General features: G+C 32.6%; 1 protein-coding gene across 1 annotated transcript; it reads left to right on the top strand.

Moving 5' to 3' along the window:
• Window positions 1-792: 792 nt before the first annotated feature.
• Window positions 793-5,711, top strand: LOC111902643 (alpha-1,4 glucan phosphorylase L-2 isozyme, chloroplastic/amyloplastic). The gene is made up of 14 exons (XM_023898457.3): window positions 793-1,120; window positions 1,578-1,822; window positions 1,911-2,012; window positions 2,177-2,353; window positions 2,442-2,717; window positions 2,828-3,099; window positions 3,362-3,479; window positions 3,546-3,914; window positions 3,989-4,141; window positions 4,222-4,587; window positions 4,686-4,762; window positions 4,875-5,061; window positions 5,157-5,357; window positions 5,455-5,711. The coding sequence occupies exons 1-14, from the start codon at window positions 913-915 to the stop codon at window positions 5,569-5,571; spliced, it is 2,868 nt and encodes a 955-aa protein (XP_023754225.1). The 5' UTR covers window positions 793-912; the 3' UTR covers window positions 5,572-5,711.
• Window positions 5,712-14,716: the final 9,005 nt, after the last annotated feature.

Raw genomic sequence — 14,716 nt, 5'->3', positions numbered from 1 at the left:
CGATTAATTTTAATAGATACAATCATATAAATCATACAATTTCATAAGAACGGTAATTTGGTTTTTAATTGCTGAAAATTTTTGTTTTTTTTTTTTTTCATGTGTAAGACCTGTAATTTTAGGTATTTTTGATCTTGCTAAAAATAATAATATTTTTTATGTAATACTTTTGGCTTCCAAAGTCGCTATTCATAAAAATGTAGTAAAATGTTAATGGCTAGATTTAGTACAGCAGCGGGGAACCCATGGCAATTGCGAAAGGACACATGCAATGCATGTCAAGAAGTGGAGGTAGGTAACAGGTTGTGTAGGGTACATTTTTGAATATCAACAAATACAAAACTTTTCTTCATATCCAAAATATCTTCAACTATGATTCGTTAATTCGTTTCCAACTTCCATGGTCCCCATATACTTTATTTACAAAATAATAAACGTTTTATGTAACAACTTGTTTAATAAATATGTAACACATACAAAATAATGAATTTTGTGGTACACACTATTTTTTTTTTTTTATAAAAAAATGTAATATTATGCTTACAATTAAAAAAAAACCTTAATCAAATGATAATATCACTAACATTTGTTGTCGTTTAAATTTGAAAATTCAAAAATTTGTACTTGTATTAAGATTACTAAAATAAATATTCGATAAAATTAAACTAAAAATAGACAAGTTAAGGAGCAGATCAATTGCAAAAAGTTTCCGTGAACTGACGGCGACCGGAGTGAAGACGAAGACCAGAAGACGACGAAGCCACCACTTAATATCATATCTTCCCTTCGATTCAATGATCGCCATTTTTCTCCACTCGTTCCCTCTCTCTCTCTCTCTCTCTCTCTCTCTCTCTCTCCATTCTTGATATCAGTAGTTTGTAGAGTGAGAAAGTGGGGAGAGTATCAGTAACAATGGCAGCTTCATCTTTCTCTGCCACGAGCTACATTTCAAAATCAAGCATAGTCGATTCCAGTTTCAATAGCGAACACTCCAAAAATTTGTTGTTGTTGAAGTTCAAATTGAGCAGGAGGATACGCCCTAGAGGAAGGAATTTCGCTGTGACTAACGTCGCTAGCAGAAATCAACGGCTTCAAAATTCTCCAGATCAGTCGATTCAAGGTGTTATTAGTTACATTTACATTGTATATCTCTCAGTTTTGATGATTTTTAATTGTTCAGGATTGCTCTCTTGAGGTTATTTTTTTATATCTTCGAGTATAACTTGCAATGTCAATGGAACAGTTTTTTATTGTACAATTGCGCAGCTGAACGTGTTTTTCTCTCCAATTTAAACAGCAAAAAGATTATATGCAAGTAGTCTAAGAAATCTAGTGTTAATATCGATAGCTTCACTTATTTTTGACTGATTTTAAACATAAAAACGTGAATTATATAATCCCTTCATTAAAGAGAAAACAGAGCCTCATGTTTGATTTCAGAATTTGAGCCTAGTACTCTTCCATATGCAACTTTAGTACTCTTAAATAATGCTTTTACTCCAAGTTTACCTCTTTGCAAGCTATCATCATAATTCCAATGTAATGGTAAAGATTTTAAGCTTTTTTTTGTCATGCAGAAACAACAGATGCTTTAGATAATGGAATTCTTGTCCCTGATTCTGAATCTGTTATATCAAGCATCAAATACCATGCAGAGTTCACACCATCATTCTCTCCAGACAAATTTGAGCTTCCAAAAGCATACTATGCTACTGCTGAAAGCATTCGTGATATGCTCATCACTAATTGGAATGCCACATACAATTTCCATGAAAAGATGAATGTGAAGCAGGCATATTACTTATCTATGGAGTTTCTTCAGGTTTGTTGTAGTCTTCTAATGTATCACCATGTTGACTTCTTAGTGGATATGTTGTTTTAATGTTCTTCTTCTTGAATTTCATATATAGGGCAGAGCATTGCTAAATGCCATTGGTAATTTAGAGCTTTCAGGAGCTTATGCTGAAGCTTTAAGGAAACTAGGTCATGATCTGGAGGATGTTGCTAAGCAGGTGAGCTTATTAGATTTTACAGTATTGTACTTAAGTTTTTCTTATTATAGTATTTATTAATGATTATCACATGGCGTCTTAGGTACATAATTTGACATTTAATTTGGAACTCTTAATTACTTAATTTCTATTTACAAGTGTCTTAATCAATTAGTAGTTAACAGGAGCCAGATGCAGCACTTGGAAATGGTGGTTTAGGTAGACTCGCCTCCTGCTTTTTAGACTCCTTAGCAACACTTAGTTACCCTGCATGGGGTTATGGTCTTCGTTACAAATATGGACTTTTTAAGCAACTCATTACAAAAGATGGTCAAGAAGAAGTTGCAGAAAATTGGCTTGAGGTTTTCATTCAATCATTACCTGACATTCTTCAAATACATAATTATCCTTTTCTGCATCTTATAAACATATTTTTACCATATTTTACAGATGGGAAATCCTTGGGAAGTACCAAGGAATGATGTCACTTATCCTATAAAGTTTTATGGTGAAGTTGTCAAGGGGAAAGATGGACATAAGACATGGGTTGGTGGAGAAGATATCATGGCTGTTGCATATGATGTCCCAATACCTGGATATAAAACCAAAACAACTATCAACCTACGATTATGGTCAACAAAAGTTGGACCAGAAAATTTCGATTTACATGCTTTTAATGATGGAAACCATGCCAAAGCATATGAAGCATTAAAAAAAGCAGAGAAGGTTTGTTTTTTTAAGTTTTATTAGTGTTTGATAGGATGGAATCAGAGAAGGAATGGAATGGCTAATTCCATTCCTTCCAACTAAACAGATCCATTATGTTTTTCTATCAGATTTGCTACATTTTATACCCTGGAGATGAATCACTTGAGGGGAAGATTCTTAGATTGAAGCAACAATATACACTATGTTCTGCTTCTCTTCAAGATATAATAGCACGATTTGAAAGGAGATCAGGGGAATCATTAGATTGGAATGAATTTCCTGAAAAAGTTGCTGTACAGATGAATGACACTCATCCCACACTTTGCATACCAGAGTTGTTAAGAATATTAATGGATTTCAAGGGTTTGGAATGGAAAGAAGCATGGGAAATCACTCAAAGGTGAAGTTTGTAATTACCAAATACATGAAATATCAACATACTTTCATTTATTTGTTTGTTAATTGTTATATCAATCCTACTTTCATTTCTTCCTATTACAACATTGTACTTCAAACAATCTTACCATGTTACAAACATGTCATCCAAATACAAAAAACATTTTTTTACTGATGTAATTGGGTAGATTTTTAAGAGCAGAATGTTTTAATAAGAAAAATATAAAAGTACAAAAGTTTAATGAGTATTCATCAACATCTTGCAGAACTGTGGCATACACAAATCACACTGTTTTACCTGAGGCTCTAGAGAAGTGGAGTTTGAATCTTCTTCAAGAACTACTTCCTCGCCATGTTGAGATAATAAAAATGATTGACAAAGAGGTATTTTTTTTTTATGGAATCATCTTTTATTTTTCTCAAAACCAAATGGTAATTTTTTTTGCTCAGTTGATTGATACCATCATTGCTGAGTATGGGACTGAAGACCTTGAATTGCTGAAAGAAAAACTGAAGCAAATGAGAGTTTTGGAAAACATTGAACTACCTGCTTCCATCTTGGAGTTGCTTGTTAAGCCTGAAGAAATCATCATTGTTGATTCACTTGAAGAAAAGAGTTCTGAAGAAGTAACAGAATTACCAAAAACTGAAAATAATGATGTTGATATTAGGGCAAAAGTGACATTTGATCCGGACCCAAAGCTTCCACAAATGGTGCGAATGGCTAATTTATGTGTAGTTAGTGGACACGCTGTCAATGGGGTTGCAGAAATCCATACTGAAATAGTGAAAAACGAAGTGTTCAATGACTTCTATAAGGTAATATAAATTTTAATAAGTAAATAAATTTACCTATTTCTTGTATTTATGATTTAACCCTTTTTGTAATGCAGCTATGGCCTAAGAAGTTTCAAAACAAGACAAACGGGGTGACACCAAGAAGATGGTTGAGTTTCTGTAATCCAGAGCTAAGTAAAATCATAACCAAGTGGACAAGAACAGAAGATTGGGTGTTAAATACCGAAAAGCTAATTGAACTTAAAAAGGTGGGATTACATATTTTATCTTTCGCATTCATTCTTTCAAGTAATTAACAATTTTAGTTTTATTATTTGTTATTTTACAGTTCGCTGATGATGAAGAACTACAATCCGAATGGAGGAAAGCCAAAAGGATGAACAAAGAGAGAACCGTGTCTTTTTTGAAGGAAAAAACCGGATATCTTGTCTCCCCGGATGCAATGTTTGATGTGCAAGTGAAGCGTATTCATGAATACAAGAGACAGCTGTTGAATATCTTGGGAATTGTTTACAGATATAAAAAGATGAAGGAAATGAAAAGTGATGAAAGAAAAGAGAAATTTGTTCCTCGAGTATGTATATTTGGAGGAAAAGCCTTCGCTACATATGTTCAAGCCAAAAGGATCGTGAAATTCATCACCGATGTTGGTGCTACTGTAAACCATGATCCTGACATTGGAGATCTCCTGAAGGTGTACATATTTATTATTATTATTTATTTATTTTTTGTTGTTGGGAAAAATGAAAATGGTCATGTCACTGAAATATTCAAAATTTAAATTTATTTTAGGTCGTGTTTGTCCCGGATTACAATGTGACAGTAGCCGAAGTTCTGATTCCGGGAAGTGATCTATCCCAACACATCAGGCATATTCCTAATTATGATTTATCATTTTTTTTTTTATTTTTTTACTTTTTATGTTTGAAATAAATGTTGCTAGCTTTTTTTTTTTTTTTTTTTTTTATTTTTTATTCTTAGCACTGCTGGAATGGAGGCAAGTGGGACCAGCAACATGAAGTTTGCGATGAACGGGTGCATCCAAATTGGAACTCTGGATGGTGCTAACGTTGAAATACGACAAGAAGTTGGAGAAGAGAACTTTTTTCTTTTTGGCGCTGAAGCTCATGAAATTTCTGGTTTACGAAAGGAGAGATCCGAGGGGAAGGTGAGCTTATAAATAAAAAGACTAATTTACCCTTAAAACAAATAACGAAAATATTAATTAGTGTTTGTTGATTAATGTATTTCTCACTTGTTTAGTTTGTACCCGATCCACGATTTGAGGAGGTGAAGGAATACGTGAGAAGTGGTGTTTTTGGGCGAAACAGTTATGATGAACTCATGGGATCATTGGAAGGGAATGAAGGATATGGTCGAGCTGATTATTTTCTTGTGGGAAAAGATTTTCCTGCTTATATTGAGTGTCAAGAGGAGGTTGATAAGGCATATAGAGACCAAAACGTGAGTAATAAATAAATATTACCATAAGAATTGGGCTTAAAATCTGTCAATAAGCATTTTTTTTTTTTTTTAAATTTTTAATTCGTAAATGTGGCAGAAATGGACAAAGATGTCGATCTTGAACACTGCTGGTTCATACAAATTTAGTAGTGACCGGACTATACATCAATACGCACGTGACATTTGGAGGATCGAACCTGTTGTATTGCCATAATCAGAGGGGAATTGAACTGATCAAGTTTTGTACACGTTCTCATGTTATAATATGAATCGTAGTTCCATTCTTCTAGAAGGTGATGTAACTTTAATTCTAAGGTTTGTTTCATATTTAAAAGTTATTATTCTTAGTAAAAATCTATAGAAAGCAAAGTATGGAAGTTTCAAAGCTAAAGGAAATACTATGCTTAAATGATCAAATAAAGTAAAATACTAATTTACATTTCTTTCCAAGAAACTTTTTGAAAGTTATTTTTCCATGAAAAAATTAAACAGTAGGTCAATTGCAATAATAGGTTTATCTTCCCAATAAACCCTAAACAATATTATAGCCTTTTATATATATGTCAACTAGTAGCTATGTTAAAATATAAAACAAGTATTTACTCATAGGTTAAGATCTACTTGCAAAATTAGAACATAAAATTAGTAAAACAGTTTTAATCGATGTATAAAATAAACTAAAATCAAACCATATAAATATGTAAATTACAATCAAATTATTAAAGTATTGACAAAAAATGTGTATACATATATGTATATATGAAAATAGGATGTACGTATATGTATGTCACGACATTATTAATAATTAAATTTTGTTAATAGTTTGCTATTGAGTATTTGATAGACAATCACGACATCAAAGATATACGTAGTATCATACTTCAGATTGAGATTATGCATATGTTACATCCTAGCAAAAAATAAACAAATAATCGAAGTATATAAGTACGAGTAATAAAAACAAAACATTTATGAATATGTTGAAGTAAAAAAGTTATATATGGTTTACAAGAGGTTTGACATTTTGTTTTACACGTTTATTTCATTAAAAACACTAAACCTATTAAAAACAATTTCACAAATGGCAACATAATTAGAATAAAAGGTTACTTCGAGATTAAGAACATATGTACCAACACTAATCAATACAAGGCATAAAAAATCAAAAATACACTAAATACTTTACCTGCTTTCTGAATTCTGATTATTTCAGTTTTAAAAAACTAACAAAAATAAAGTTATAATAAAAATAAAATGATCCCAACACTTGTGAAACAAACAATTATTACCTGAAATCATGGTAAATACATTTACAATTTGAGTGCACACCACTTAATCATATGAATAGGTAAAGTTTCCCATAGGGGAAGTCAAAGACATTGACATTTCAACATATCTCTTTTTCAAAGATTTCCTTAAATGTGGTATAAGATTCAACAATCCTATCACCACTAACTTTATGATCATGAGATCATACCAACTATAGTATTAGTAGTGGTGTCTATCATGATTTCAACAAGGTTCAATGTTTCTACCCCTTTCTTTGCCCTAATATATTATGCTTATTGTGTATATATAATGTCGGCATAATTTACTGTATCGTTTTTTTTACAAGAATCTAATATGGGATTGCTCATGATTTGCCTTAGGTGCACTGAGTAAAGCAATTACAAGCGACACGGTTATATTAAGTTTCATTCATTGTACTACTGTAACTGATCTGTTCATTCAACACAACAGATTTAATGGAAAGAGAATACTAGCTTTTACCCGATATAATTATATCAACCACATAAATATGTATGAATAATCTTGTATTTTGAGTAAATAAAAGAAGGTTATGGATGATAATGTCAATAAATAATTAAAATTTGTAATATTGCGCCCATTGGTTAACGGGAGTATTATGTTTCAGTAAAACAAACGTAGACAAATGAAATAGTACATTAACTTGTGTTACATGTAGACTCGACAATTTGATATACGATAAGATTCACAAGTCGTGAGTTTTCTGTGTATGGGTTTTAGAACTTCATGTTTCATGCTTATTCGTGTTGACACAAAATTTAAATTTCTGTTTCGTATTTTACCCGTGTCAAACACGAATTTAAATGTTTAAACAAGTATAGACACGAATTAAAACCGTGTTGACACACGGCACATATAAACACGAGACACGCAACATGTATAAACACGCATAAACATGTATAAACACATATAGACACAAATTAAATTCATGTTTATCGGTGTAATGTATACACAACTCACCAAACATATTGTGGAGATGTATGATACAAGTTACTAATGGTTATGCCTAGCCTCCATTTCCTGCCAATCCTTCAAATCTTGCTCACCATTCGGTTCATGCCCAACCTTCAACTCCTACTCTGCATAAGGACCCTACTTAACCTTTAGGTCTTACTCAACCTCAACACCATACCTAGTATCCAAATCCTACTTTGCTTTTGGTTCCTACCCAACCATCGACTCCTACTATACTTTTGGAACATGTTTAGCATCTAGATACTACTCAACCTTTAGGTCCTGCTCAGCCTCCACTCCTACTCAATTTATGTCACTGGATCCTGCTCAGCCTTCGGCTCCTGATAATCCTCCGGTCCCCACTCAACATTCGACTCCTTCCCAGCCTCTGATTCACACTCCAACTACGGAACCTACTTAGCCTTTAGGTGCTAGCAACCTCTACATCTTGTGCAATATCCGAATCTTGCTCGGTCTCTGGGTATTATCAAGCCCTTGGCTCTTACTCAACCTTTGGTTCATGCCTATCCTCCAGCTCTTACTCCATCTTCAGACCCTGCCCAACCTCTAACTCATACTCAGCAATTAGTTCATGCTCAACCTTCGACTCCTATCAATTATCTACTCATTGTTCAACATTTGGTTCTTACCCAGCTTGACACCCTACTCGGCATTCGACTCCTACTTAGCCTCGTCACCCTACTCGACATTCGAATCCTGCTCACCCTCTGGTTTTTAACCAGCTCCTGGCTCATGCTCTGCCTTTAGATACTAATCTGTTCTTGTTTTGTCTTTGGACCCTGCTCAGCCTCTGGCTCTTGCTCACCCTTTGGGTCTTATTTAGCTTTCGGCACCTGTTTTGCTTCTGAATCACGCTCAGTTTAAGTCTCCTACTCATCCTTTAGGTCATGCTTAACCTTCAACTCTTGCTCACCCTCCGGATCTTTCCCATTATTTGGCTTTTTCTCTACCTCCTACCAAGCCTTGGGGTTATACCCAACCTCTCACTCCTACCTAACTTTTATGTCATGCACAACCTCTAACTCCTGCCTAATCTTTGGATCCAACACAACTTTTGGCTCATTCTTATCCTTTGACCCTGCTCTCAACATCTAATTCCCACCCTTGGAATTTGTGCTCCACCATTAGCTAACTCTTATTAGTTTCTATAAATGAACAATCTAAGACTACTTTGCTTTATCTTGCTATTATCAGCCATGGAGTTATTAAAGCATGGTTACAATATAATATTTCTCTGACATAATGTCCTTCAACATGTCTATTCCAACAATGGAAAAGGAAGACGGTTTTGGTAATATCAAAAATAAACTCTCATTCTCAACGCATTCTAGTATTGGCAATGGAAAACATGCATTACTCAATCTTAACATTAGCTTCTGTAGTCGGCTATATTCTATCATACATTCAACACTCAACTTTGCCATGCCTTTATCTTTAGTTATGCACCGTCCTCAAAATCATGCTCTACCTAACAGAATGAGTTGTGTCACGACCTCATCCACATAATAGTACTTTAACAAAATATATGCAAAATACCAAAATGGTTAATTTTTAACACATATTATCCAACACAAGCATTATAATTGTCTTGGAAGCATAATAAAAGGCTTAAAATAGAGTAAAACTAGTTGATCCCAGTATCTTCATCTGGCACTTCACCCAAGCATTAGGTTGCTTAAGCTTCATATCCTCTACACCAAGGAGGGGAAAATAATCTTCCTCAACCAATCCTTGATGACATACTTTACTTTCATTCATGAAATCCATTGGAGTCAATTCATTACATGGAAAAATGAAGTTATATTTCACTCGAACAACTCTCTATCTATACCAACCTCATAATTAACATGAGTTAAATATAATCGGAATAACATACCCTCTCCATAAGATTTCCAAACAAAATCATCTAGCCTCGTTCCTCAACAACTATGGTAAAATAACGTATAAAATACTCTATATCGGCTACTAACCCATCTATCGAGGGTACTATGCTAATTTTCCATGATTTATGTGAAATCCCAAAATCACAATAAAACTTTTCATTTTTAATTAAGGAAAAATCATTGTTTTTAAACAACCCCCAAGACAAAATCAAGTATCAAATACAAATATCCCAGAATCATAATGTAACAAAATCTCCCAAACATGTCACTGAAGGATGTGTACGATCACGCCTTTGCTTTTCCCCAGTCAATTGAAGTACCTGAAACATAAAACTTAAACTGTAAGACAAAGAATAGTGAGTTTCCCTACCTACCACACAACAAAACATATACAAATAATACATACTAAGTCCACAACCTTCCGATTGAATTACCCTCGACCCACAACCTCCCAGTTGGATTGCCCTGGCCCACAACCTCACATTTGGATTTTCCCAGCCCACAACCTTATGGTTGGATTACCCCCTTCTGGCACACAACCTCACCGTTGGATTGCCATCGACCCACAACCTTTCACTTGGATTGCACAGGTTTGTTGACTAGCAGCACAAAGTAATACAATCTCAACCCAACCACACTATGTCGACATGTGAAACAAATAAACACATAACAATAACCAGATAATCATGATAACCTTAAAAGTTCACTACAATATAGCAACATTCCAAACCAGAATACACAATCTACTAGGCCGACATTAGTGCCTTCGACCCACATGTACAGTGAAGAAAACTCACCTCACAGTCTGAAAAGATAGCAGAAAAGAACGATGCCCCAACTATGTAACGTCCTGTTCCGAATCATTTCCTAATGCGGGTTGGTGACCCAAAGACTGAGTATCATCAGGCTTAGGGACTTTGAGGAAAAGAGATTTAGACCCATTTGGGTGTGGGTAAGGTAATTTGGATGATCCAGGGGTTCAGTTTGTGTTTTGGAGCCAAGGGGTATTTCGGTAAAGTGTCAGTTCAGGCTTTTATGGAAATTGGATTTTTGTTCGGGAAGTTTAAAGGAAAGTATGATTTGATAGAAGTGTAGAGCTTCTCGTTACCTTTTCGTGGATATAAGGATCGTCGGAAACAGACTTATAATGAAAAAGTTTTGGCCTTCAGAAGAGCATTTGTCATTGGCACGAACGACGTTGCCCAGAATCTTCCCCTAAGAATCAGTAAGTCCTTCCTTATAACTTACATGCAAACTAGATAATGATATAGTTTTATAAACATTAGATAAGAACACGTTAAAATATAAATCTAAGAAACACATGTTATTAATTATGAACGAATACATAGATTGTATGATTAGAAAATTCAGTGTTTTAGAAGGGCTGATTTGGATCTATTCCACAGCTCTCGTATGAGTCTAACTGTTATAAAGTAAAATCATTCAATCAAAAAACTAGCTAATTTTAAACAAGCATGTGATAGTATCCACCAGATAACTAGATAAGCTTTTACGGATAATAATGAAGGTTGAATGAGTCCTCGTAATAATAATAGGACTTATTAAGTAACCCTTCAGTTATTATAGACCCTCTTAATATAAGTAAGTACTTATATGAGGAAATCACTATCACTATGTATCAGTAAGTAGTTGTCTGAAGAATCACTATCACTATGTATCAGTAAGTACTTGTCTGAAGAAATCACTATCACTATGTATCAGAATGTACTTGTTTGAGGGAACCACTACCACTAAAATATATATTACTCACGACTATCATAAATGATAGGTGATTATATATAAAATAGAAATATTAATTACGACTATCCTAAAGGTAGGTGATTGGAATATTAAACAAACATAATAATAATAATAATAATAATAATAATAATAATAATAATTATTATTATTATATATATATATATATATATATATATATATATATATATATATATAAGTTAAGCGTATATATATGGATAATTATAAGAAAAAATAATAAAAATATATAAAAAAATATTAATCATTACCATCAGTTCCAAAATCTAAAGAGTTTATTTACTCTCTATAGAACCAAATATTAAAATGATTAATAGTAGTTACAAGCATATTTGTAATTTCTCCCGAAATTTTCGTCGCGTCTAACACTCCTAGTTGAATTTTGGGGACGGAATTCCTTAAACGGGAGGAGAATGTAATAACAGCGACCTTTTCACCAATCGTTATTTACGAAAAGGGACAAGTGTTGAGTATAATAGACTTAATACGTAATATATATATATATATATATATATATATATATATATATATATATATATATATATATATATAAATGTGGGCCAATCAAAATTAAATAATTAAATAAATAAATAAGGGTAATTTAGTCATTTGTTTAATAACTTCCAAAAATAATCCCTATAATCATGGTATCTCTCCAGTTTAAATCTCGTTCCCCTCTTTATCTAAAAACCGATTCTGAAAACCCTAAATTGAACGAATCGACACCCCCACCCTTGTCCCTCCAACCGCCATTACCCCTTTATTCTAGTCTTGCATCAAATTCCGATTCTGAATCGGAGGAAACAAGGCGATACTGAATGCGGAGGCGAGGTAAATGACGGTGGCGGTGGCCATCACCGATGGATTAGAAGTTGACGGAAGTGACGCTGTCGACATTAACATACGGTGTTCTAGAATCACGAAGTTCGTCATTCATGTGAGCTTGGATTCGTCTTCCGATGATCCATTTTTGTCCAGTTCGAGTTTCTCTGTTGGTGACGATCTAATGTAACGTTCTTCAACCCACCCCCACCCGTGAAGTTGATTCAGGTTAGTCCCTATGTCTTTGTCTCTTTCAATTTCATGAACACCTTCTCACCTTAAAATTCTTCAATTTCCCATTCGCTTTTGTCTCACAGGAACTCACTGTTTGCCCTCTTCCTTGAAATGGGTATAAGCAAACAAGGAACCACACTACTTTGAAGAAGCACAACTGATCCTCCCTCGTCCAACCATTATAAATTTTGATTTGGATTAACAATAGATTCCTAGAATCGAGTTTTTCTTGAATATGAGCAGGGGATATTAGGTTGCAATCTACATACTGAACTTGTTGATTGGGTTTCTGTCACCACTTTTTGACCTTGAGCTGGAATCTTCTGATGGTCCCCTGCTACCTACTAACATCTCAAATGAATTCAAGCCTTTATTCAGACTGCTACCCTAGTTCAAGTACTGGTAATAGTTTCACCCTTTCTTGTTCTTACTCTTCTCCTCCCTCTTTATCTTTGTGTGTATATCCTTTTATTTTTCTTTTGTGGGAAATAAGTTTAGTGGTATAGCTGATTCTTACCGACTTGATATGGTTATGTATACCCATGTCCCTATAGTTGTTATCATCTAATAGTTAGGATGGATTAGTCACATTGTAATGTGTCAGTGCTCTTTAGCAGTTAGCAAGTAGCAAGTTTCAAGTTTTTGGAATTCTTGAAAGATCTTGGAATCTACATATGAGACTCTAATTGTATAAGTCATGGATTTTCAAATAATCACTGATCATAGAATTCAGTAAGCTCTATGGTAGAAACCTAATAAATTTTCCTGGAGACAAACATAACAAAGGAAAATTAGTAAAAAGGTTAATTACTCTTTAAACTTATTGTAACCAACATATTAAAAATTCATTTCTTTATTACTTTCATTTCCTTTATTGATTGATTAGAAGTGTCCTCTAAAGTTGCTAGAAGTGTTCTTGCCTATTGAGAAGTAGTTTTCAAAATTTTCTATTGAGAAACTGTGGGATGATACTTGTCATATTTTATAGTTATACAATTGTATTATTTAAGTCAAGGATCTAATCAGTTTTTTATAATTAGGTTCCTTAAACTGGTAACTTTTGAAGATGTCTGATTCATATTTCAATTTATGTTTTTTTTCTCTCTGATTTAACACTTCATTTATGTGGACAGTGCAAGATTTTGACAAGGTTGAATTCTGAAAAGGTATCAAGTATGTTTATGTAGATGATTCAATGGATGATATTGGTGAGATTCCAATTCTATTGAAATGGAATCATGTATTCTAATTCTATTGGAATGGAATCACGTATTCTAATTCTGTTGGAATGGAATCACGAATTCATATTCTGTTGCAATCACAAAAGTTGATGCTTTAAGAACGGACCACAAAATTGAAACGGACCACATTATTCTTTTAGAATGTATTAGTCGTTAGATTTTGATGTTTTCTTTCCCGTTTTGAAAGTTTTTTTAGTTTTATTCTTTAACAATAAATGTACTTCTTAACAATTGTTACCCATATTCTATAAGAAATAATATATTTTTTGTTTTTATTATTCAATTGATTGTTTAAAAATTTGTTATTCTACAAGAAGTTCGTAAAGTCATGATCAAGAAATAGGTTCAAGTATATTTTTATTATTTATTGTTCAAGAATATTTTTATTTTTGAGTAATAATTAAATAAATAAACATATTCTGTCAGAATGTCCGAATTAAAATAGTTATAATTCGTAAATTCGGATTTTTAAAATTAATAGAATCTATGATCCCTTAAACTATGCAATTTTCCTTTATTAAATCTATATTAATTGACTAAAATACCCTTGTAATTAAATTAGATGATATTTTTCAATTACATTTAATTCAATAATATATATTAATCACTTTCTTAAAATAAGTAAAATTGATTGGCCCACAGTTATGCATATAATAACACAATAATTATTTTGAATAGAATAACCTAAGCATATATATATATATATATATATATATATATATATATATATATATATATATGATAGAAAAAAATAAGTTTCGTATTAAAAAAATAGGGAAAATTAACCAAATAGACTATAAGTCGTAAAAATTAATGTGACTCAACAAACATATATATATATATATATATATATATATATATATATATATATATATATATATATATATACATATATATATATATATATATATATATATATATATATATATATATATATATTATTTTTATAAAGTACATATGTCCAAGTTCATATGAAAGAGATATGAATTTTATAAAATAAAAAAATCAACCGCGTAATTTAAAATTATTAACGTCAAAAGCTATAAAGAAAATGGGTTACTTTTGGGTAAAGCCACCAAAAGAAAATCATAGTACTCTTTAAGATATGAAATTTGATAAA

This window comes from Lactuca sativa, chromosome 8 (genome assembly GCF_002870075.4).
Source record: "Lactuca sativa cultivar Salinas chromosome 8, Lsat_Salinas_v11, whole genome shotgun sequence".
NCBI classification, from domain to species: Eukaryota; Viridiplantae; Streptophyta; class Magnoliopsida; order Asterales; family Asteraceae; genus Lactuca; species Lactuca sativa.
Note: the sequence above shows the minus strand (reverse complement) of the source record. Positions and strands in the feature narration are given on the sequence as shown.